The sequence below is a fragment of the Drosophila hydei genome, unplaced genomic scaffold (genome assembly GCF_003285905.1).
Source record: "Drosophila hydei strain 15085-1641.00,03,60 unplaced genomic scaffold, DhydRS2 tig00008121-arrow-pilon, whole genome shotgun sequence".
In the NCBI taxonomy this organism is placed as follows: domain Eukaryota; kingdom Metazoa; phylum Arthropoda; class Insecta; order Diptera; family Drosophilidae; genus Drosophila; species Drosophila hydei.
The window spans coordinates 1203843-1228678 of NW_022045832.1; the positions used below are offsets into that span (position 1 = coordinate 1203843).

Below are 24836 nucleotides of genomic sequence, written 5' to 3' on the forward strand. Positions count from 1 at the left end.
CGCAATTTGTGTTCTTGGAATGGAAAATTTGTGCAATAATATCAAGTTGAATGGCCATTGAGTGTGCATAAATGATGTTTGCATAGTTGAAACTTGTGTTTGCATAGCTGGAAGGTTTTTCTCGGTCCAATGTGTGGATCTGTGTGTGTGCAGCAACTGTGGTTCAAGTTCACAGTTGGAGGGCAGCTTTAGAAAAGAAACTAAAAATGTGTAAAATTGAAATTGAGAGATTCCATCAAATTCACAGCCGTTCATTGCTTTTGACATGAGCTACAATGTTCGTTACTTTAAAGCAAATAGAAAATGAAAATAAAAAACAATTAATTGAAATAAAACCTATTAGGGAAACAAAGTCTTTTTAACTGAAAAGGAAACTTAAGGCTTATGATAATACCTCTACTGGTAGGGGCATGCATAAACCAAGCAAGACTAACGCCTGTAATGCTGATACATGCCATGCCCATAGCCCATGGGTGTGCTGCCCATGGCACGTTCGGTAGCCTTCTCGATGCTCGCATAAACGCACCTGTAACAGCACACGTAGGCCAAACATCACTTGAACAGGATGCGCCGGAATGCGCGCCGGAAGTCCTTGTTGAATATGGTGTATATGGCCGGATTGAGCGCCGAGTTCATGTAGCCCAACCAGAAGGCAATCGCAAACGCCGACTCTGGTATATTGCAATGGCTGCTACAGGCGGGCACCAGTATATACAGAAAGAAGAACGGCAGCCAGCAGGCGATGAAGCTGCCCATGATCAGGCCCAGTATGAGCGTGGCGCGCTTCTCCTTTTTGCGTGCGATGCGTCGCTTTTCCTTCTCCGGATCGCGGGGCTTTGGCGTTTTGGGTATGGCTGGTTCCAGTTCGGTTTTGGCGGCTAGCTCCTTGGTTTTGGCCGCGGCTGCTGCGTTGTTCTTAGCTGCCACTGTGGCTGCCTTAGCCTCGTTGCGGCGCTGCTGGTTCGCTTTGCGTCCAAAGATGGGCTGGCAAAGGCGAAACTTGAGGGGCTTGACTACCGCACAGCGGCTGACCACGCCCGAATCCGAGCTGGAAGGATCGAATTCACTCACCATATCCGTGTCAACGCCCACAGAGAGAGCTCGACAGCGTCCGGGAATGGGCGAGACACGCAGCTCGTTGCTGCTAGCCGCACCAGGACTTGCTCCACTCGCTGCAGTCGCTCCGCTATGGCTAGTAAGAGTATTGGCTCGAGCGGCGTCTGTTGCCACGCAGCCATTGTTGTTGTTGAGCACATTGATGGAGTTGTTGCTGCCCATGGACGGCGGCACGGGCACATTGAGTCCAACGCCGCGGCCTGTGGCAATGGTGCTGACTTGCAGGGTTTCCTTTGGCGAGCAGGGACCACTGCTTAGTGCTGTGGCTGAGTTGGAGCCACCATTGGGATTGGCGTAGGCCAGCACCGTCTGAGCGGCAACAGCCTCCAGCTCGCCGGCTTCCGAGGTGGATATATCGGAGGCCAAATCCATGGTGACTGTCGGAATTTGCATGGGTATCGTCGCGCTATTCGGTGGGGTCTCAATGGTGGCGATTTGTCGCTGCTGGTGCAGCTGCAGCTGCGTTGCGCCGCTGGAGGATGGCATCGGTATTGTTCCTTTCTTGTTGGCGGTGGTGAAGCTCGTTACCTGCAAAGAAGGCGGCAAACAGTTGTTGTTGGTACACGACATTCCCATTTCGAAAATCGGATTTTAAAACCCGTGTCGGGGCGTCGGAGCGTCAGAGCGCAACGATTACACAAACAAGCACGTGAGCCCCACCAGCCCAGGGGCAATTAACAGTGCCCGAAACGCACAGGGCAAACGTGCTTGTTAATGTATGTGCGTGCATCAGCTTTAATCTGTGAGCTGAGAAGCAGCTGACACATCTGGTCTTCTTTGTTTGTCCGAATTGGCGGTGGTCAAGTGTCGCTGGACGTTTGCCTTGCGTTCGGTTAATTGAAAATGCAAATTGTGAATGAATTGGCCTTAATTGTGTTGCAGCAGCTCTTCTGCTTCTGCCTGTGGCCTTTGGCTCTTTTGGACGGGTCTGTAATTTGTAATTTGGCCAGGTAACGACGGTTACGCGCTCAATGTTCAATCATTAGAGATTTTGGTACCCAATCAGCGTAACTTTGCTCAATGATTTTCAGTTTAAATCGCTGCCATTTCGTGAAATGACGCTGCACAATGGCGCTGCAGCCAAGTGGCAAATGGAAAAACGTGGCAAAGTGCATTGGCGAAAGTGCTGAGCGCTGCTTTTGCAGTCAACACGTAGCACACAAATTGGTATCTAATTTAAGCAAACGGCGTGAGACACTTGCAGCGCTTTAATGCAGCGCGTCGAATTCGAGTGAAAAATATTGCGCATACGCCACATATGCGTGCCATCACCTGCCATAGGGTGAGCGCCGCCATGTTCATTCAAATGGCAAAATTTGCATTTACAGTGCTTGCCGCATCGCCGCGGCTGTTGCTCAACTTATCTGATTGAACGGACCTGCGTAACAGGCATGAATTAGCCGCCCACCATCAAAACACATTGAGCGACAGAGGTTGGATGTAGGAGGCTGGCGGCTGCGGCAGCCAATGCAGCTCAATTGCAATGCACCAAAGTAATCACTCAGGCCAACACCAAGCCCAAGCCCAAGCACAAGCCCAAGCACAAGCCCAACCCCAACCACCACCACAACCACATCCGCAACACTCGTTCGCAATTCTCTCATACTCACTCACCTGTTCGTTGTTTGTTTTGCGCGGATGTTTTTTAATGCCGCGTCTCGCTCGCGCCTTCGCGGCAAAATATATTCGTATGTACACAAAGACCATGATGCAGCTGGGTATATAGAAGGAGCCCAGCGCCGAGTACAGCACGTAACCAATGTCCTCACTTAGCTGCAAGTCGATAGAACGTGAGAGCAAGAAAGAGAGAGAGAGAGGGAGAAAGTAATTAAAATGACAGATTGCATATGTTTTTCGCTGGATTATCACTCAAATTACATAAATCTGAAACTTCAATAATAAAGTTCACTGAGCAGGTAAAGTTCAATTATGATTTTTATAAATATATTGATTAAACTAAATGGCATTTAGGTATTCTTAGCTGACTAAGCATAGACTGACATTTAGCGACAGCTAGATTAGAGGAGAGAGTTCAACAGGGTAATACAGTTTAGTTGTATACTATATATATATTAGCTTCATCAGAAGTTCGAGTTGAATTGATCAAGTCACAACTTTGAGTTTCGCTTAGTAAATATTAGTTAGTCTTTCAGCACTTAAGGTTTCGAATTGATTACAGTTAAAGAGAAGTGGAACCAATTTGTGATACCGATGATGTCTTAATGTTGAACTCTATGTATAAAGAATTTAATTTTGTGCACTTTAGAAGTCATGTTGACTAGCTGTTTATTGTTGAAGATCGCTGGTATTCCATTTGTGGGTAAATGCACAAAAAGATGACGATGGATTCACTTGCTTTTGCTCTCTTTGTGCAAACGTTAAAACCATAGAACTGAGTATAGAGACAACCTATGCAGGAGTTTCAGCTAACTAAGCTGAACTAAACATAACTTTATTTCTAATATTATACATCTAATATTTAATTGTGTATGTAATTTTAACATAAGGCACAAGTATTTTCTCATGTCCCTGTACTCGATCGTTTTGTATCGTAACTTGAACTGAACAATGTTAAAAAGTTTACTTAAAACCTGTAGCAATATACAAAATATTTATATATAATATTTATATATACATAACTTTCATTTAATTCAGGTCATAAAAGGCTTTAAAATTGTTCACGACATGTAATGTTATTGAAGATACGAAATATGCTGATCTGAAGTTATGGCCAATGCGTCTGATTCTTATTTATAAACTGATGTATCTTATAGTATCAGAGGCATGAAATATTTATTATGTAAATTACTTCGGGATTCAATTCAATTGAAAATTTCTAGAAAATTACCGCATAAAATACTTTTCCTCAAGCCTATTCCAAGCAAAAATGCAAATAATAAAAAAGTAAATTCCATGATTCAACTTAAGTGGCAGATGATGAACTGTGGCCAGTTTCCTCCCAAATTTTATATACTATTTGCGTAATATTTGATGGATTATATCGTTGGCCGAATTCTTCGATGTCTGTGTACATGGAATTTGCTGTCAGTTGAGTGCATTCGGGGCATTTAATATCAATGCAAAATCGACTGTCGCTTGACTGCTGGCAGTCACTGTGTGAGTTTTATCCACTTACTTAGTTTCCGACTTTTTGGAGCGTTCTTTTGATGGCTTTGGCATTATTTACTTATTGAGTGCTTTGGACTTACTGATTTACTGTTGAGTTCCATTCTATGAAATGGCAGCGGAAAATGCTTTGTCAGTTGCTGCCGTGAAAAATGGTCTAAAAATGTAAAGTGCACGAATTGCACGGGAAATTTCATAACGCTAAATGAAGTAAAAATATTAAATTACTTTACATAAAAGCTTTGGCAGCGCAATATCTCTGAGCCAGTCTACCGTGCTGCGTAGTGGAGAGGCAGCTGAAAGGAGGAGCTCTGTGGCAAAATGAATGCCATATTTCTTAGAACTTGCATTGCGCTTACTTTAAGCCGGCGGAATTAAATGGCGCCCAAGTTTAGGATCTCTACTGTTTTACGTTGAGTTGCTGCCGCTGTTGATGCTGCAGTTGCTGCTGTTTGTTGTGGCAGGCTGATTTGTTTTCGCTGCGAAACACCTCACAAAATTATGCAAATTAAGTGTTCTGATGAAAAGCATGGCAAAGAGAAAAGCTCAAAAGATTGCTCAAGTGCCACCTGAAGCAACGCTCTTGCCCTATTCTCCTTGGCTTCTGTTGCGGTTATGGTTGTTGCATAATGAAAAGCTATTCCAACAACTAAAAGTTGCTGTCGCTGTCGCTGTCGCCAGCACAGCCGCTGTTCACTTTAGCTTGATGGAAGTCAGGCATAATTTTGGCCAGCTGCTTAGACTGCTAGGTAGAGTTTGCAGGTGCGCAAAAATCGGTAAACAATTCCTGATAGCAAGCATTCTATTTGTGTATATATAAAAGATGTGCCATATCAGCGCAAGTAGAACTAAATGTATATAGCTTGTAATCCGCTTAGAGGGCAACAAAATTTAATTTGTTGTTGTTTTAGCCGAAGCCTGTGGAAGAGCCAACGGCTCAAGTATAGCTCGGGTTTATCATAAGCCGCAGCAGCAGCAACAGTAGCAACTGCATTGCTATATAAACTTTATTCTGGCTTTATTTAGTCTACTCGGCCGTCGAGCGCAAAAATAAATTTCACTGCGAAATCCTTGGAGCTGGCGTCTTTCGGCCTGCACAAGTTGCCGCAGCAAAATAAGCATAAAGTATTAAACGTCGGGTATAATGTTGCCAAAATACATACATATATATATATATATATGGCTGGGAGCACGTATATGCATGGCAGTGTATATGGTAGTACATCAAATGGCAGGCTGTGTCAGCTAGTGGCAGGGGCCAACAGCCACTTAAGCGGGCTGACTGCTATTTTCAGCTTATTGCCAAGAGGCAGCAAACGTAAGTCGAAGCTGCTGCAGTTGCTCTTTTGTTGCTGTTGCCTTTGCTGCTGCACCGGCAGCATAATAAATCGTCTCATCATTTACGGTTTACTGTTGATATATTGACGGCATTTGTCAGCACCACCCGCAAATAGCTAGCCCAGCCGAAGCCAACCTAACTACACACATGCATATATCAAAATTTAAGCTGTAGTTAAAGTTTTCTGGTTGTGTAGCACTTAAAGTATCATTTGCTCTCATAACTTACGCCCAGCAGGCTAGCTAAGCGATAGCGTTCCTTGGCGACACCTCATAAATGGGATAACAACTTTGACATAGGCATAAAAGTTACGCATACGCCGAGTTTGCCGGGCTGCTTGGGCACGTAATCTTAGAGGCACATGTGCGTCAGTTTGCTGTCGCTTTATGATAATCTGAGCCATGTTGTATCAGGGCATTTGGACAAATCTCTTCTGGAACTAAATTGGCAACGGGAAAGCTGCAACGTCTTAGTTGCAACAGGCGAACTGTGCGAAAGGCTGGCAGCTAAAAATAAATTGTCAACGGTGCGTGTTGCCAACTTCTGTGAACGGATTTAATGTAATTGAAAAGTTTGCTCCCTGCATTGCTGGCTTTCCCATTTGCGCCTTTTCGCATTTTCGAATTTTCACATTTCCGCATTTTCAGATTTCTTGGTTTTCTATTTTCTTTTTTGTTCCACCCTCGTTACTTCCACTTTTCTCGTTGCTGCATTTGCGCTAATTTGCAGATTTTCAAATTGCTCTCAGTGCCTTTGTTTATTTAAAAGTTCTTTTCGCTTGGCCGTAGTCGCGTGGGCAAAGTGGAAAGATGCGAGAAGAAAAATAATTATTCTGCAATTTTTAATTAAATGGCAATGGAAAGTGCCACCGTTATTGTTGTCTTTCGTTGTCCTGGTGCTGGTGTTGCCGCTATGCAGAGCTTAAGCTGCTGGAAACAAAAACTCATTATGGGCGACCAAAATCATTAGGATGGCTGACAGTCATCGTCGAAGCGTCGCAAAGCCGGCCAAAAGAACTGCTGATGAGCATGGAAAGTGGAGAGTGGTAAGTGGAAAGTGTAAACTGTAAAGTGTTGATGGAAGCGCACAATTTATTGAAATGTAAACATGCAGCAGCACACAGAAGTGAGTGTAATTAAAAGATAAAAATGTTGTCCAGGCACAAGCCATCAACACACAGCACGTTCCACGTGGCGTATGAGTTATGTGCGGCCGGCAGCCCGCATTTTCGAAAGCAAATCAACTGCCCGCTTAAGTGTGTGCGCTCATTTAAAGCTTCACTGTGGCAAATATAAAAAACCCAAAAGTATATATGTATATATATATATGTATATATACATGTTTGTATGTAATAAGGCAAAAATTTAACTGTAAACACAAAAGAATTTCAATCCGAATCGTTGCTGAAAGCTTGCACAAAACAAGCGCAAAGCGACAAGAGTAAAAAACGTGAAAAGGATCAAGTGTATGTGTGTGTGTGTCTGCTCGTTTGTGTGTGTGTGTGTGTGTGTGCAGTAAAAAGTGCGTCTTGCTATGAGGACGCCAGCTCTCTGACTTGGTCGAAGAAGGGCGCCTGGGGCCGAGCGCTTGTCATCATCAGCATTGTCTGTCGCTTTACTATTTTTGTTGTTGCTGTTGCAAGTTTTTTATAGCATAAGCTAAGACACGATGTTGACGTTGAACTGGCACGACTGCAGTAACAGCAGCAGCAGCGGCAGCAGCAGCAGCAGCAGCAGCAGCAGCAGCAGCAGCGGCAGCAGCAGTGACAGCAGCATTGAAGCAGGACAGTTGGACCCACAAGGCCGACGCTGTTGAAACAATCAATAAATCTAAAGTGCGACTTCTGAGACTACAATTTGCAGTTTGGCTGCCAAGGAAAGGCGCGCAGCAGCTATTGCTTGCTTTTGACAATGTTGTCAGTACTTGAATGCCACGCCCCTCAGCCCGCACTGTCGCCGTTGCAGTTAAGTTTAGTTTCAGCTGCCTTTGCTCTACCTATTTGCATTGGCGCTCTTTGTTTGTCGTTGCTCAGTGGAGCCACTATTTTGCTAGTTTGCGCTGCCAATTTGGCTGGCAGTTCCCTTCGCCTTTGCACTCGACTTGTCTTGCACTTGCATTTCAATTGACTGCATTCTTTTTGCCTCTCATACATATACATATATATATATATATAAATATATAGACGACTGACCATCAGCCACCTTTCAGAGCGCAGTTGTCTTCAAAATTGACTTCATTTTCTTTTCCCTTGCACATTTCTTTCGCCAACTCGATTCAATGGCCTGCAGACAACTTGAAGCTGCACGTTAATGTTTTAAGCGGCAATATAACGCCAGTAAATGTTCAACACGCGCCTCTGTGGTCGGCAATTAAACGACTCAAATGACAAAAATTTTACAGATGCCACCAGATAATGAGAATTGCCAAGGGCCGAAAGCCCTCGCAATATAAAATAGGATAAAAAACTGAACACTGAATAGAACTAACTTAGCTAAGAGTTGCGCTCTAATCAGGCAAATGTTTATTAAAAATGTTTGTGATATATTTACAGTTATAATGAGGCACACAACTGACTAAGCTATAAATTAACTAACATGTGTTACTAAGTCTTAACTATTTTTTATAGATAGATAGATAGATAGATTTGTAATTTAGATAAAATGGATAGATCATTAGATATATACAGAATTAAATAAGATAAGATAGTTACATGGATATATAGACAAATGTAATAAAAAATACATAGACGAACGGATATAGATAGATTTGTAGATTGATGGATAGATAGAAAGATATGTAAATAGATTGGTATATAGATGGATATGGATAAATAGATGCATGGGTAGATTTATTTATTTTATTTATTTATTTAATTATTTAGATGAAAGGATAGATAGAATGCCAAAAAAGATAAGTGCAGAGATAGTTTCATAGTTTGGTAGACTAAAAGATTCTATATCTAAATTTAGTATAGCCAGATATATCTTCTCTTGAACTCTAACGGCAGTTGGTATTTGTCTGCTCTATCTAGTCTCATTTCTTATAATTAAAACGTGTCAAGTGCACTGCGCTGAGTCAATATACCCTGTGATAGCTATACAAAATTTTAGATTGCTGGGCCTTGCCAGTTCGTTATTGCTGCCTAATTGCGGATAACGGCATGCATCATTAAATTGCAATTCGTTTTTTTGTTTGTGCTTTTGTTTTTGTTGTTCAATGGCAGGCGCTAAGCCGCGGAAATGCATTGGCTCGGCCTCCCCCAACGCAAAAGGAAGGCAACAAAAAGTTGGCATTGTGCTGGAGGCATTTTAATTGTGGTTAGCAGTTTTATGGGTTTATTATTTGATTATGTTGCGCAACAACAACAGAAATAACCAGATACAACAGCAATACCAATAGCCACAGGACAGTGTCCTGCCCTGTTCACTTCCGCTGGGTAGAGGCGCTTTTTTTATTGTGCGGCTTGATACAATTTTTAATGCCAACCACTTTATGCTGATTGCCCCGGCCCAACTGCCTTTCGACCAGACGATTCAACTTAATATTATCGTAAAAATAAACCTACAGCTCACCAACTGTTGCTGCTGCTGCTGCTGGGGCCTACTCACATTCCTATTTGCCTATTGCAGCGGGCATTTGTTGTTTTTATTTTCCCATTTTTTCTCTAACTTTTTATTGTTCCAGATCGTTCACACTGGAAATGGCTTGTTGACACGCAAATAGGAGTCGAGTGTGTGTGTGTGTGTGTGCAGGGTCAATGCTGACCTAGACCACGGCAATTTGTTTTCTCACCTGCTGGTCAGATTTTGGCCTAGAGGTATTAGCCATGGGCGCAACATTTTGATTGATGTTTGTCCGCAACATGGCGGCTGTATAATTAGATAAATACGATTTGCATTCCCTTTTATTAGATTAGAGGCTTTCAGCTAGGGACATTACAAATGATAACTTAATTTGGCGTCCGCGTATCGATTTTACATCATTGGCTTTCGCTTGGCGCTCCAAAATAAATGAAATGTGTAATTAATATGGCCATTGTCTCGCTCTAATGGCACCCACATAAATATCACAATAAGCTAATGGGCCAGTTGTGTTGTTACGCCAGCAAAATGGTAGAAAATTGATTTCCATACAGCTTATGCATGTCCAAATACAAATATGTATTATGTGTGCTTGTGTGTGTTGGCAAAGCATGTTTAATGTATGCCTGCTCGCTCGCTGCCAAACGTATGATAATATTATGCTTTTAACCACAATGTCGCATACATTGTTAATCATTTGCAGTTGCCATCGTTGTAACAAATTGCTGCCAAATTGTTGTTTTGGGGCTTGACTTTTGTGCGCACACAGGCAGACACACACATTAGCAGGAACACTGGTGCATGCATCGTTAATTTCGACAGTAAATTAAATACAAGCATCCTCGATTTGGGCCAAAATCCTGAGCCTACGGCTGAGCCGGCGCACCAGGCAAACAGTTAACCAGACATAGTCATGGCTACCGACCAACCAGCCCATATTGGTAGTGCTCTCCCGCTCCCCTCCCTCTAGCTCTCTCTCCCTCTCTCTATCACTGTGTGTCTGTCAAGCCAATTGGAAAGTTTAAATGATCTACTACTGGCTGAGCTTTGGTTTGGCACTTGCCAAATGGGAAAACACAGAATGTGAGCCGTCTGTCTGATTATTCGCATGTGCGAGCCGTAGTCGTAGCCAAAGACTCGCCTGCTGGCAGCCGTTACAAGCATAAAATAATTACAATGTTTTGCCCAGGCTGACAAATCTTTTTGGTTGCACGCACCCACAGACAAACACATATGCAACACGTATCGTACGTGCAGCCAATGCAGTCGGACAGCAACAAAGCTGCACAAATTTTAACGCTTAATGGCTATTGGCACACACACAGAGACACACAGGCAGCGATGGGGCTGCAAACAGCATGACACTTGAGAGCCAAACAAATGAACAAATGCGGCTGCCAGCCATGCACAAGTTGCCCACTGGGCGACTTCGATTGGTGGGCGCGTTGAAGTGTGTCGTGTGTGTGTGGGGGCCCGACCACAACGACAGCAACTGCCAAACGCAAAAACAACGATGGGAGAGGGTACTCTAGCCGGGAGTTCGGACTAGAAGTTAACCTGAACCCAGGCACTTCGAACTTTCTTCCATACAATCAATATACTTAAATAAAACAAAGGATCTCAAGTGGGCACTGCGCAGCTAGTGGATTCCCAGAGCTCAGCGATGAGCTGTTGATTGATTATTGATTAACTTTTTATCTTTTATCTTTTATTGTATAGCTTTCGGTGGATAAATATGGTAGCGAGATATAAGCATTTAGAGATGCCCGACCAACAGATCTAGCTGCCTAGATAAGCTTGAATATTAATGCTTCTTGCTGTTACATACGCTGACACAGCACAATTATACCCTTTAGCGCATTTTGCAATAAGTTTAAACTACAAAAAGTGAATTTGTTGTTGTTGTTGTTGACCATCGCCCAACAAGCAAAACAGCTTTGCGCAGCTAACGCAATTTTCATTGCTGCTCTGGTTTTGTCTGAACGCCCCTTGCCCCACTGTGTCTGGACATTATTTATGGTCCAAAATATGTACATGCATAGAGGCAAAACCAAAAAAGCACATGCACATAATGATCTCTATTGAATTTCAATAGTTTCCAACACGAACTTTGCCTGCTGCCCAGTTTTTTAGACTGTAGCAGCTAACATATTTCGCATTAAATATTGCTGATTTTTAAAATTCAGTTTGAAATTGTATTTTGCCCTAATTTCCCTTTTATTCATGGCTTTCGAAATCTAATCATGTAAACTGATTTTTTTGTATTTTGTATATATATATAATTTTTACAAATAGTATATATATTTATATATAATACAAATATATTATAAAATATCATATAAATTACCTAGTTTTAAAATCAGTAATTTAACAAATATTTAAAATGAAATTATATTTCATAAAGATTTTTGAATTTAAAAAATATTTAGCTAAGCTAGCCAGATTTTCTGTTTTATTCTTTTTTTTTTTAACTAGCAAAATTTTAAACAAATATTGGTTTTCAAATTTTTACTGACTATTTAGTTCATCATCCTTTTACTGATTATTAAAAAGGACTATAGCTAGGACGACAAAGTGCATTAGTGCAATATATCAGCTGGAGTCAGTAAAATAAAAGTTAAAAGTTAATTGCAGAAGGAACACCTATTTTCCGAGACTTTGTGAAATGCAATATTAAAACAGAAAATAACTGTAATTTCACTCTTATCGATGCAGATATTGATGCGATTGTAACGTACCGCTTGATTAATTTGGCTGTGCAGATTGCGTATCTCATTATTCTCACATAAAGCACTTAGTTAAGGCAATAAATGGTTAACGCTTTGTGTCTGTCGTTGCATCAGTCCACGGCGGTGGCAACATTAAGCGAAACAATTTCAGCTTTTATTGCGTGCGCCACACAAGCTGCAAATTAAAGAGCGTGCGCTTGTGTGCCGTTTTGATATGAGCAATTAATTGCAGCTTTATTTCGTGATCTGTTAAGGAATGTTCAGTGCAACAAAATGCGCTGGCTGCACGCAACAGGAGCGAAGAGGGTGACCGACTGCACTAAAGGTAATGAGACACGAGCAAACGTTTTGTTATGTAAAATTCCAGCAATAATTTTATTTTAATTTTCATTAATTTTTAAACGGCAATTCGCATGATAACGACGTGGCCAATGAGTGCAGCAGCTGTCGGAGTTCCACCTGGCTACAAAGTGTGGAGTGCCACTTAATATTAAAGGTAATGTGTGTATACACACACACACACACACACAGTTGCGTGTGTGTTTTAGTTTGTTATTGGCTTTTGCATGCCTGAAATACGTTAAGAATGCGCGCACTAAATGCGAACTAAAAGCAACAACTAATTAGAGCGCTAATTAACATTATTAAAATACAACGCACTAAAGCGATTGCTATGAGTGCGAGAAACAAGTCGATGCTGGCGCAGCATAAAGGCGTCTAGGCGGACGAGCTAGGAGGTCGGACGGAGGCGCGGTTGATTGCACGGGGTGAGGGGAGAACATGTAGCGCTTGACAGCTGCCTGGATGTCTGCTGCTCTTTCGGTATTGAAGCTGCTCATTAAAAGCACATTTAAGATGTTTACAAACGTGTTCTAAGACACTGCACACACCCACGCACACACACGCGCATTTAATATCAGTTTTTTGGGCGGAACGAAACTAGAACACGGCGCGAATTGTGGCAACTGTGCCACGCCGGAAGTGGAAGTGAAAGTAAGAGACAATGCAGACATATATACAACTCTGTGTGTGTGTGTAGTGGTTTAAAATTAGAACCAGACGTTTGATGTGCGTCTGCCTGTAACTGTGTCTCTGTCTGTGTCTGTGTGTGCGCAACTATCACAAATACTTCAGTTTACAACTGGTATTACCACAAAAATCTCAGTTGCTCACGTTGCTCGCGTCCTCGTTGTGTTGGCTCCCACATTTGATTGGCCTTAATGGTTGGCGGCTAAAGGGAAAACTTTACTTTAATTGACAGCAAAAAGCAATTTGGCTCATTACAGCGAACACGAGCGTAATTAAATGCCGCCCTGGGGCTAAAAGCGACCCCAGTAGAGCTACAGCAGAGCCCCCCACAAGGCTATATATACATATATATATATATATATGTATAGGGCGATAAATGAGCAGCCTTCAATTCGAGCTGCTTGCCAAAATACAATGCGGAAAAGGGTCAGCTACGAGAATGGCGTGGCGGACATGCGATTTAGTTTCTTATTTGACACTTTTTTTGTTGCTTTTGCTTTTATTTTTATTTTTGTTTTTGTTTTTGCCCACGCTTTAGAGCTGTCGTCCTGCGAGGGGGATAACTTTCGGATAAGCAGCTGTCTATGCTGTTGTGGGTTGCTGCTGCTGCAGTCGTAGTAAATGTCATTTAAAGGACAGTCATAAGGTCGCTTCCAGACGTGGCTCAGGCGCTTGTTGTTGCCACCACATTTAAAGTCAAGTTAAAGTTCAAATTACTGCTCAAGTGGGCGTCAGCTGCCGTTAGCTCTGTCTTCAACTCTGCATCGATTTACCCAAAAGTGACATAATTATTATACAGCTAACACACACTCTTCCACACACACGCACGCACACCCTCACGCACAGCGGCAACTTGAGCCCCTGCGCAATTGGAGGCTGCCTCAAGTGGGTAGTGGGCGCCCGGAAAAGCGCTCAAGTGGTTGCTGGACATGTGCTAAAGGCCGGAGGACGTCGGCCTCTAGCATTCAACTCTATTTTATTGCAGGCGTGTGTGGCTGGCATCGCCCTTGGGCCGTGGCTCCACTTGTCGATTTATGGCCGCTGGAAAAAGTGCCGCCCAGCTCTGGCCGGCAGCCGGCCCGGCGGCCGTATTTAATTTAATAAAGACGGAATACACACGGCGGGTCGATAACTTTAAGCTGGCATCATTAAGCGGTCTCAGCAGAAAGTTTTTGTTTGTTTCCTGTGCCGTTTGGTCAAAGTAAATATTGAAATCAGCAGCCTCTGAACCGCATGCCAAAAGCGACGGCCCAACAACAATGGACCTTGCATACAAATTTGTGGGCGTTGCTGAAGAGATTTGTAAACAACTTTGTGTGGCATACATTTGGGGCGCCGCGTCGTGCGACGGTATCTGCCTTAAAGGTTTTCATTTGCCTCTGCAGCACCACATGCCGTCGTCTCCACTTCGACTTCAGCTTCGATTTCCATTTCGATTTCAATGTCGACTTCAGGTTCGGTTACAGAATTTCTATTTTGCTATTTCTTGTGCGTATTGCTGTTTGTCGAGGGTATCGGAAATTTATTAAAAGGCAAACAATGTATTGAACTAGAATAGAACTTATATTTGTGTTATTCTATTAAATAATAACTATATTTAGCACAGAGTTGAAAACTTTAAAAGAGATTTTCTGTGCCCTGGCAGAGTCTTAGCTAAGCTGTCTGCCTTGCCAAGTGGATCTCGCGTTCTACTCATTTCATCATTAGCTTTAACAATTATAATAATATACAAATAAAATATCAATTTGGTAAGTGTATTTGATATTCGTTGGCTCGTGCTTATAGCAATTGGCTGTTTTTATTGGCTCTGCTGTTTGTTAGATTGTTGAAGTATTCGTTTCACTTGTGAGCGTCCGATTCCATTTTGAAATTTGCTTGGCCTTTTGTGGAGCAGAAGGTTTAGTGGATTATGGCATTTTTATGAAGCGTATAATGTGAGGAATGAGCAAATGAGATTAAAAACTTTGCCCGCCTTTGGTGCTGTGTTTTCGACAATGTATTCTATATAAATATGTGTGTGTGTGTGTGTGTGTGTGCGAATCAACAAAAATAGAAAGTTTTTCGTTTAGCCTTGAACTTGATACTGTGGCAATGGCAGCGAAACGAATTCACAAACAAATTTATTGCTGATATTCGACGGCCAATCAATTTACATTAAATGAAACATATTTAAAAGATACCGCAGCAGGGCGAACGCGCAAAAATGTGGGCGAATGCTTTGCCGCTATTTCACAAACACAAAAAGGCCAGCGGAACGGCAGAAATGTGTTGCTAACGCAAAAATTTATTACAACTGTCAAATGTATGGCCGGCAGATACTTTACTGTTGTCGCCAGCCTGTCAGACTCTGTGTGCGCTGGCGGAACTGGCTCCGAAATCGACACAAACCGCCAACTGCCATCGGCAGCTCTCGCTTTTTATTTCGTTTTCATGCCCAGCAATTCAACATTGCTTTACACACGCACTCGCACACACACACACACACAGTGACATAGACGGGCTCGTGATTGCTTTGCACTTTTGAAATATATCCCGCCCGGTACCCCGTAGTCTGGTTTGCCTGCTATGCGTAGTTATTTCTGATCATAAAATCAATATGCGCATACTAAAATTTTATTTCTTTACAATTTGTGTACGAATTTCCTTAGCTGTTGCTGCTGCTGCTGCCATTGGACCTACCAAGCCCCCTGTTGCTGTTACGATTTGCCAGCTTGCCAGTGCCGCATTGTTTTTTATTTTATGTTGCTTTGTGTTTTTTGTTTTGTTTTACTTTTGTTTTTGTAGCTTTGTAGTCCATTTAATTCATGCTATGGAAGGACCTTGCTCGCAGCTCGATATGGCACATGTTTTGTCCATTTAGCTGTGTATTGTGCAAATGGAAAGCAATGCTTTGACATATTTTCCTTTTATAGTTCGTACAGTGCGCTGCAATACTCTGTTTAATGGTCCATAGCCATGGGGTGTTTAAGTTTTGATAGATGGAACCATCGATTTGTCAGGCACAAGCGAACGCATTTTCCTGATCTATCTTATCTTACAAATCGTTCGTTTTCTTTGATATTCAATTCTGGTGTGTGCTCAAGCATTTGTTGGCTAAATGCTATTATATTTGCTTATCAGCGCTTGGCCCCACTGCGTATACTTAATAGATGTGATGGTATTGCGTCGCCTTTGACACGCTTAATGACTTGCAAGTGTTTGCTCTGTGCTTGCCTAATTGCGTTTCGGGGACAGCACAAATGATTACTGGCAGCAAAATCGAATGAACATTAGATGGCACGATAAGCGAGACCGTAACGACATCGACGACATCGACAACATCAACAGCAACAGCAACAGCAACAACAATAATAATCAAAGAAGAAGGCAACGCCTTGGCCATTATGTCATTCAAGGCATTCAATACAAATTGGTAATATCTCATTTATTTGGCTGTACATTCTCCTCAGCTTGTTTGCTTATTTTTCCTGCTTGTGCTTGTTGTTATTAAATTGACGCATGTGCTTGTGATAGACCCCCACACGCATACAGTCTCATAGGGACTCTTACATACGTGCTTGCCACGAGTCCTCCATTTTCCCGCCGCTGACCATGTGGGTAAACAAGCAGTTTGCAGATAGACAATCGCTAAGCTGAGGGCGAGGGGCTGAGAGACAACGCCTGAATACTCATTCGCTATCGTAACGAGTTTGAGTGACCAAATGTCAAATATACAAGAGTGTACACTTATTTCATTGCCAGATTTATGGTAACGTATTTGGGTTGGGGTTAGGGTCATGTCGGACTGACGTACGCCACAATGGCCGCTTGTAAGCAAACAGTTTGAAAACCTCAATGTTGTGACTCCTTCGCAGAATGCTGCGCTGACAGCAATTTCTGTGGAGAGCCGTTGGAAATATGCGCCTGCATTGTGCCATCTGCAGTTATTTTTGCTGTTTGTTATTTTTCTCTGTTAGCAATCTCGTGTACATGTTGCCGCAGATCTCACATCACTTGCACTCACTATCAACACAACACGCAAGGAGATAGACAGAGAGGCGGAGCAAGAGAGTGAGAGTGTGAGTGTGAGAAGTGGCGTTGTTGCTGCATTTTACAGTTGATTGCTTCGCCTGCCACAAGACAGGATCACAGTTGGGTAGCATAGCTCATGGCTGGCATGAGCATGGCATGGGTTTTGTTATGTTGCCGAATGCCCTGTCACATCGACATCGAACCCAGCTCTCATCAATGCCAAGCCCCGAATTCATTCGGTACGTTGGCCTCAATTACAAGCATATCATGCCACGCACGTATTTTCGCTCGCTGTTTATGTCGGTGTAAAGAGTTTAAGATGTGCTTCGATTGCATTTGCGATAGCTGCTCGGCGTCCTTGTGGCCACACGCAGACTGCACGTAGGAATTCATCTATAATAAGCATATAGATATGGATTCAAATAGCTATTCACTATATTATTGATGTGGGTGTGACAGCAATTGAGCAACAATCGCACTCAAGTGGCGTCTAGCCATGTTGCCAAAGGGACAATGCTCTGTGGCCGGGTCCTTTGTTCCGTTCAGGACATCTGCATTGCAAATGTTTATAAATTAAAGTTGAGTTTCATTCCTGGCGCTGCATTAATGCTCCGTTTGGGGATTTTGCATGCGATGCGGCAGTTGCCCACGCTGAATGTGTCATAAAACTTGGCCATAAATAAAATCAGTTTGGCCAACTGACCGACTAACGGGCTGTCATTAACCGAGGCGCGTCGTTAGCCATGTCGCCGTGCGTGTTGACGGATTATAACTAAACGACTAGGCTGGCTTAAATAGTGGGCTTAATGCGGAGGCCAGCTGAGCGGCTCATGTCGCCCGGCTCTGATTAAAGTGGTTTTAGTGAGCGACATAAATAAATAAATTAAATAAATAACAAAACAAAACATGAGCCAGATTTGTGGCGATGCTAGGCAAAAACTCAAATTGAAATTGGGTCTGCACACACGACACAGCTCAGCGATAAATTATGATCGCAGCAAAACTTGAGACCTAACTCACCCACACACACGCACACACACACACACACACGCACACGCACATGTGGCCAGTTTAATATTTTATGCTAAACCACAAGACCAACTCAAATCTCATAAAGTGAACATAAAACATGCAAATTAAAAGGACCGAACACGTCGTCCAAGCTGAGGATTGAGCGCACAAACTTGCTCACCCAATACACACACACACACACACGCACGCATCGTTCACCCACACTCGAACTGACGCACACACGCACTAGCAAAAATGAACTAATTTACACAAAAACAATACAATTTGCTAACCCATGTTACCGAACAGCGACTCAGCGCCCACTCCAACGCCTGACGCCCAACGCCCACACCCACGCCCCATTGCCTTCATCGCCCTTTAACTTCATTTCTTAGTGTGTGGATTTTGTTGCTTTAACCCTATATCCACATTACATACTTACAGCCAAACGGCGCCACCCAGACATTTATATCCAGCTCTGCTTAGCTCCTCTGCCCTCGACACTCTATTTACTTATGTGTGCATAGTGCACTGAGCTAAATAGTTAGCTATAAAGATAATCTTGATTTATGTATTTAAGAGAAATTATACTCAAAAAAAAAGAAAGCTCGAAGTATTAAAAAATTAGTTTTATATAATTATTTTAAAGATATTCTTACATTATTTTAGTTACAGTTTTCAAATAAATAAATAAAAAAATAGTTTTGGAAATTTAAAATTTTTTTAGTAAAATATTTTCGAAAAAATAAAATTGCTAAAAAAATTATAAAAAGGAAATTTAAATTTTGACATCTAATCATTCATCTTCGAATGGATCACTTCGCTCAGTGTATGCAGAAAATGTATGTGTGACCGCACACTGTAAATCTAGCTGTCATGAGACCCCGTCCACTGAGCCACTTCATTGGAGGCAACTAGCGTTGGTTTTTTGCAAGCGTGGCTGCTGTCTGCCCGCTCCTACCTCGCTGTGGGAAAGGAGTAGCTTTTCACTTACAACTATATATGTGTATATGTCTATGTATATACGAGTACATAGAGCCATACATACGATGGTATATGGCGGCAATCAATGGCAGTTGCCTGTGGCAAAAAGTCATTTACTCTGAGTGTTTTGTATGCTCGCATACCTTTTATTTCTTAGGATTTTTGGCCTGCGGTGCAAAGATTAAGTTTTTCCCATACTAATTTGCCAGCTAAATGGTTGTGCGTGTGTGTATGTGTGTATAGTGCATATTTGTTGCTCTTAATTACGCACATTTGTATGGGTGCGTCGAGTCTTGTGTCTAGTCCTCTGCCTCTCGAGTGGATGTCGTCGAGTGAGACGACGGCGTAAGCATAAAGTAAGAAGTTAAATGGAAATTATTTAATCAAATAAGGCAAAAGTTTGGCAACAACCGCAGACTTGAGCAACAGCCAGTCAGCGAAATAGTGGGCATGGCGACGCCCATTAAGCGCATGTAAAGGAAGATGTTTTGCGGCAAATGTTGCCTTTTGCTTTAAAATGGCCAAACCAATTCATTTGATTCATTTGCATGCAGATTGTGTTTTCTGATTTTCTCAAACACACACACCCACACACACAGGCACACACTCGCACACTCACACATATATATTCGGAGAGAAAATGTGCCTTTTCTTGTGGTTTATCTGGCTGCTTTTCAAAGCTGGCTTTTGGTATTTTTCTCAGTCCCAGCCCAGATATATCCACATATATTTTGTATGTATTCCGTGCTGTTCTGGCATAAATCTTAGTTAGCAGTAGATTTATTTTCAGCTGACATTTTCACGCATCATGCGCAAGTTCATTTCGTTTAATGAATGACATTTTTATAGCATATGAGCATATAACTAGATGTTTCCATATTTAGTTTGTGAATCGACTTAATGACACGTAAATGCCTGTAAATGCAGTAAATGCGAGACCTGGCTGGGCTTTGAATTAAAATTTGTGCACTTTAAAATCCTTTGAGTATGCTTTTCCAAATGAAATTAATGACTTAAAAGCTTTTTTTGCGGTGCACGTCACTCATAATACAATCAACGCGCCGTAACGAAACGACAGCAGCAGGAGCGGCAGCAACAACAGCAACACCAACACCAATCGAGGGCTGAGCCATGCCCTAAAAATGCTGCTGTGGCGTAATGGCAGCAGTTTTGGAAAGTTTAAAGGAATTTACAAAAAGTTGCCGGCAATCAAAGCGCTTTTCCTACCTGGCTCGCACAATTGACACACTTTCAACACGTACCTGCAACAAGAGAGAGCAGGAGGGAGAGGCATGGTTGATCGTTGGTGTGAGAAAGCTGTGTGCAAAGGTGTGCAATTATTATTGTTTTATGTGGCAAGTTCATGTAAAAGAATTAAGTAACTGTAAATGCAATAAACGGGCAACCCCGAGCCCACGCCCCAAGGCTCACGGTCCACCTCCGGCGCCCTGTGGCCCTTCAGCACGATGGCAGCCCGGAACAACAAGCTGGCATACTCAGAGTAAGAGTTTTTATGGGTTCTACTGTCAACCGCGCAGCCGCCCAGCAATAAATTCTGAAGCGAACGTTAAACGTGCAACATATTCAAGAGGTTAGCGCCGCTCCCTTTTGCTGTTATACCTTAACAGCTCCACTTCTTGCCCATCCTTGCCCAAAGGTGGAATAAATGAGCATTTTGCACCATGGGGCTCAGTGGCATCATTTTTCTTGAGCAGCAGCAGCCACAGCAACAGCAGCAGACACACGAGTCGAACGGCAACAATAACAAAGGCAAATTGTAACGCCATTAAATGCCCCAAGTTGGCCAACGCAACAAATCGCATGCTTTAAGGAGTGCCAAGCGAATCAGTGGCGAGTCCTCTCGCCCCTCATCCCTTTATTTTTGTTGGCTTGGCAGCGATGCTAAATCAATTGCAAAAGTGTGCGAAACGATTGGATGTCAAGTCGCCGCCGGGCTGCCGCCCTGAGCTGTGTGATGAGGTGCCCTGAGTGATGAGGTGGGCACAGCAGCAGGATATATGGGAGTCTCCGTCCCTCCGGAAATTGTGTGGAACAGCAACACGTATCGCGGCAATTCATTTTCCTCCATTTCTGGACTCACTCTCGGGGTGTTCACTGTGTGCATCGTTCGTATAAATCATGTTTTCTGTAGCATTATAACCTGTACCCAATTTCCGGCTTGGACAGAAATAGAAGTTCGAACTATTTATGTGGAAATAAGCAAAGTTTCCAGCAAGAAATCAAATTAATTATTTAAATTTGAGGCACCACCTTACACCAACCGGTTAATTGTACTTTAACTACGTATTTGGAAATACTAAAGGAAACTTCTGCGAGTGTATACTGGGCGTATACATGTCAAACACTTAATATACTTCAAGTAGAGGTAATTTATTGCATTGTATTCCCCCTCCTGGGAGGGGGAAATGCCGCGTCTATAAAAAACTCTTGTACATTTGCTAAGAACCGAATGTTAAAATACATATGTTTTGCTGCCAACTGCTACAAAATTCAAATGATATTTTTGTATTCGTATAAAAAATGAATGCAATCCTTTATAACAGAAAAGTCATCACAGTTTTATGGGGAACCAGTGCTTCCATTATACACTATTCTATATATACATGACGTTTGATTGTCTTAAAAACAGACGAGATTATATAAGCTCGGCAAAAAGAAAATTATAAAATTCTGTGCAATTCTGGCTATATTAAGAAATATTTCTGACAAAAAAAATAAATAAAACAAAAAAAAAAAATAATTTAAGAAAGATAAATATTGAATAAGCAAAAGAGAGACAAGACAGAGTACTCTAGTCGGGGAACTTTCCAACTAGAAGACACCCTGAACTCTCCAATCAATCTTGGCTTCTGTCACATACAAAATGCTTACTGCACAGTTTACGCAGTGACTGCGATCGGTCTGCAGACTTAAGTATTTGTTATATTAAGGAAAATTAATTGTTGTGCTGAAAGAAATTTTCTGGGCATAGTGATTGCATCCAGATGTGTGTTTTGCCTAAGCAGAAGTCGCTAGTTATCGAACTATGTTTTTCTGGTTTATCCAAACACTAAAGTATATACAATCTGTGCCTTCGTTAAAGGCACGTCCTCAGTAAATTAGATGTTTTTATACATTTTAGCGTAAAGGTCAACTCATAATAATACAAAATAATAAATTGATAAACACTGCGTACTGCGTAGGGCATACATTGCTAGCTGTTGTGGCTTGCGAGATACGACGGACGTATAGATGGAGGGACAGTCGGACATGCCTAGATCGACATACCAGCTCGTTCTATGAGATCTGCCACTTCACTTTCTATGCTTCCATTCTGTATACATGAATGTAACTAAATAGTTTTTTAAATTCAGGTTTTATATGCGCTAAAAGGTATAATTCCTGCCAAATTGGCAACTTTTCAAAATATTTATATATATTCCATATATATGCTTTCGAGTGCGGCTTTCGGAGTAGCTTGTTTGCTAAATGCCACAGGCTAAAATTCCACTGATAGTAGCATGCGGCGTAATGGCATGAACTCGCATGAATGTGTTGTCATAAAAAAGTTTTGCGGCATTCCGTATAAATTAAATTAAACACAAATAAACGCTAAACTCGTTGCCGCGCGCTGTGGGGCAGCTGCATGTGGCAGCAATTAATTTAATAAATCAACAAAAAAACTTTTCCTGCCTTATACTCCTTATACTCATACTGTAGCCAGTTGGTTGGCTCGTGGTAATGGCGGCGGCCCTGCCATCGGCTATGGATATGGCCTTGGCCATCGAGTTTTTCTTTCAGTTTCCGTTAACCGTTGGCCTGTGTCAACTTAGACGGCCATTAAGCGCAAGCTTAACCCATCAGTGTCACAATTGTGTGCAGAAGTTAAAGAGCTATCGATTATAATATATAGCTCTGGTCGTGCTCTGTTCTATGTTGTAGTATGTGTGCGCTTTGTTCCAGGCATTTGCTCAACGTTGTTGCTGCTCTCTCGCACCTCTCGCACCTCGCGCTTGATTCTCAACTTTGCACAATCCTTAAACTTTAATTACAACGTTCAACGGCATACCAGCTGTGGGCGAGGGAGCTTGGCTTGGGTCGATCGGAGTGTGCTAGAAAAAGTGATGCCACTTTGGTTCATAACATTGTTCGAGGCCAACGGCATCTTGGGAGCTGTGCGGCCAGACAACACAGCGGACAAGAATTTCAGTTTAATTTGAACAGAAGATGGCCCGAGGTTGTCGAGGACGATGTCGACGACGTAGCCTACTTTCCTGAGAGCAACAATAAGCAAAAGCGGCAACAACAAATGCGCTGCGCTCTGTTTGAGGCAAATAAAGCTTGCATCCTGCGCTGCGTGCCTGTGCATTGTGTGTTGGGCAGTGCGGCTGTTTGGCAAAAGGGTTTATCTTCTTTCTTTTGGCCATCCAGAAAGAAGACAAGCCAAATGCTGGGTAAACGCTGCCAGCGCTTGTTACAGTTGCTCGCTCTTCCACATTGCTCATCATTGCGGATGCTGTAAGACTCTGGGCCGGCTGCCGCTCAGTTTGTTTATACTTCTCGTATACTTCTTTTGCTGTATTCACTTGGTGTTGTTGTTTCTTAAACGATGCTAAGCATTTATCCACACACAAATGGCAGAGCACAGAGACTGCAACAAATGCAACAATAATCTGCTTGTTTCCTTTACTTTTAGCTGCTCTCAGCTTTCTTTATCTCTTATTTATTCTGCTTTATTTTCTCATACTGCAGCGTTTAATTAGCGGAAGCGTTAACAATTAGTCTAAAGCAAAAGCTTTGTAGGCTAAAATGCACAGACTGCCAAGTTCTCTGGAGGAAAGACTTCCAAGTAATCTTGTGCTTTATCGAATTTCATATAGAATTTTACTTGCAGAAATATTTAAAATAAATATTTTATTTATAAATTTAGAGGACTCGTGTGCCTCATGTGCGTATTTTGCGGCGGCTGCGCCTGGGAGGCGTCTGTGCATACGCTAAAAGATGCTGTTTGTTAAACAATCGTCTTGGGAGCCTCTTTTATTCTGTCTAGAATGAACATCCACGAGGCCAAAATGTTTATATATTTAAGAGATTAAGCGCTATTTAAAACTATGGCCAAATGTTGCCAGTTTTACGTATGCGTAATACAAATCACGTTACACATACGCCACGCTGCCGTAGGGCTCAGCTACTTAATCGAGCTGTAATGTGTCGAGTTTGTATTTTACTACTACATATAGATTTATATATATATATATATATATATATATATATATATCGCAATAAGCGACAAGTACATAAATAAAACGTTGCACTAATTTCAGATAAGTTTTTAGTGACAGTTTTATATGGCATTTTGATAGCTGTCCGCGCCCAAAGTTTTTACTTAGTCCCACTTCTGATGGGGCCATTATACTGGAAAATGGGTGTGGTCGTGGCGCTACTTGGCGACTTATATTTAGTTGTTGCAGTCTTTATCACATATTTGTTTGGCTGTTTGTTTGCGTTAGTTTTATGGCGGTGTTTATGAGCGATATGTGCGGTTATATGCGGCAGCAGCAGACGCTTGTTTATCTATGTCGAGGATGTTGGGCATGTTGCTGTTGTCGCTGTCCGCCGCAATTGCCGCAACTGCACTGTGTGCCATCAGCAGCAGCGGTGGCATTTTCCTCGCCTTGTCACTCGCCTTCCACGCTAAACGCAGACCGAAAGCTAGTTATGGTCATGTCTCGGTCGCACCCTCCTGCTGCCCACTTGTCGCCTTGCGCCAACATCAAGCTACTTTGTTGTCTCCATCGAAGTGTTCTGCTGCTCGTCCTGCTGCGAATTTCCGTCTTCTCGCGTTGCCTGTAACATTGGCAACCACTAATACGCCAGCTGGGTTGGCTACTGGCAATCTAATAGAGAGAT

The 24836-nt window shown here is 42.4% G+C and overlaps 1 protein-coding gene across 2 annotated transcripts in view; it reads right to left on the reverse strand.

Annotated features, from left to right (window-relative positions):
• Positions 1-385: 385 nt before the first annotated feature.
• The window catches only part of LOC111604229 (alpha-2Db adrenergic receptor), a 44253-nt gene continuing 19802 nt past the window's right edge, over positions 386-24836 (reverse strand). Inside the window, exons 2-4 of one of the 2 annotated variants that reach the window (XM_023322206.2) lie at positions 2731-2889; positions 1072-1644; positions 386-984 (exon numbers count right to left, since the gene is read on the reverse strand). In XM_023322206.2, the coding sequence (XP_023177974.2) occupies positions 553-984; positions 1072-1644; positions 2731-2889 (1164 nt within the window). In that variant the 3' untranslated portion in view covers positions 386-552. Of the gene's footprint in view, positions 1645-2730; positions 2890-24836 lie in introns of both variants that reach the window. The other variant, XM_023322205.2, reaches the window with a different exon arrangement.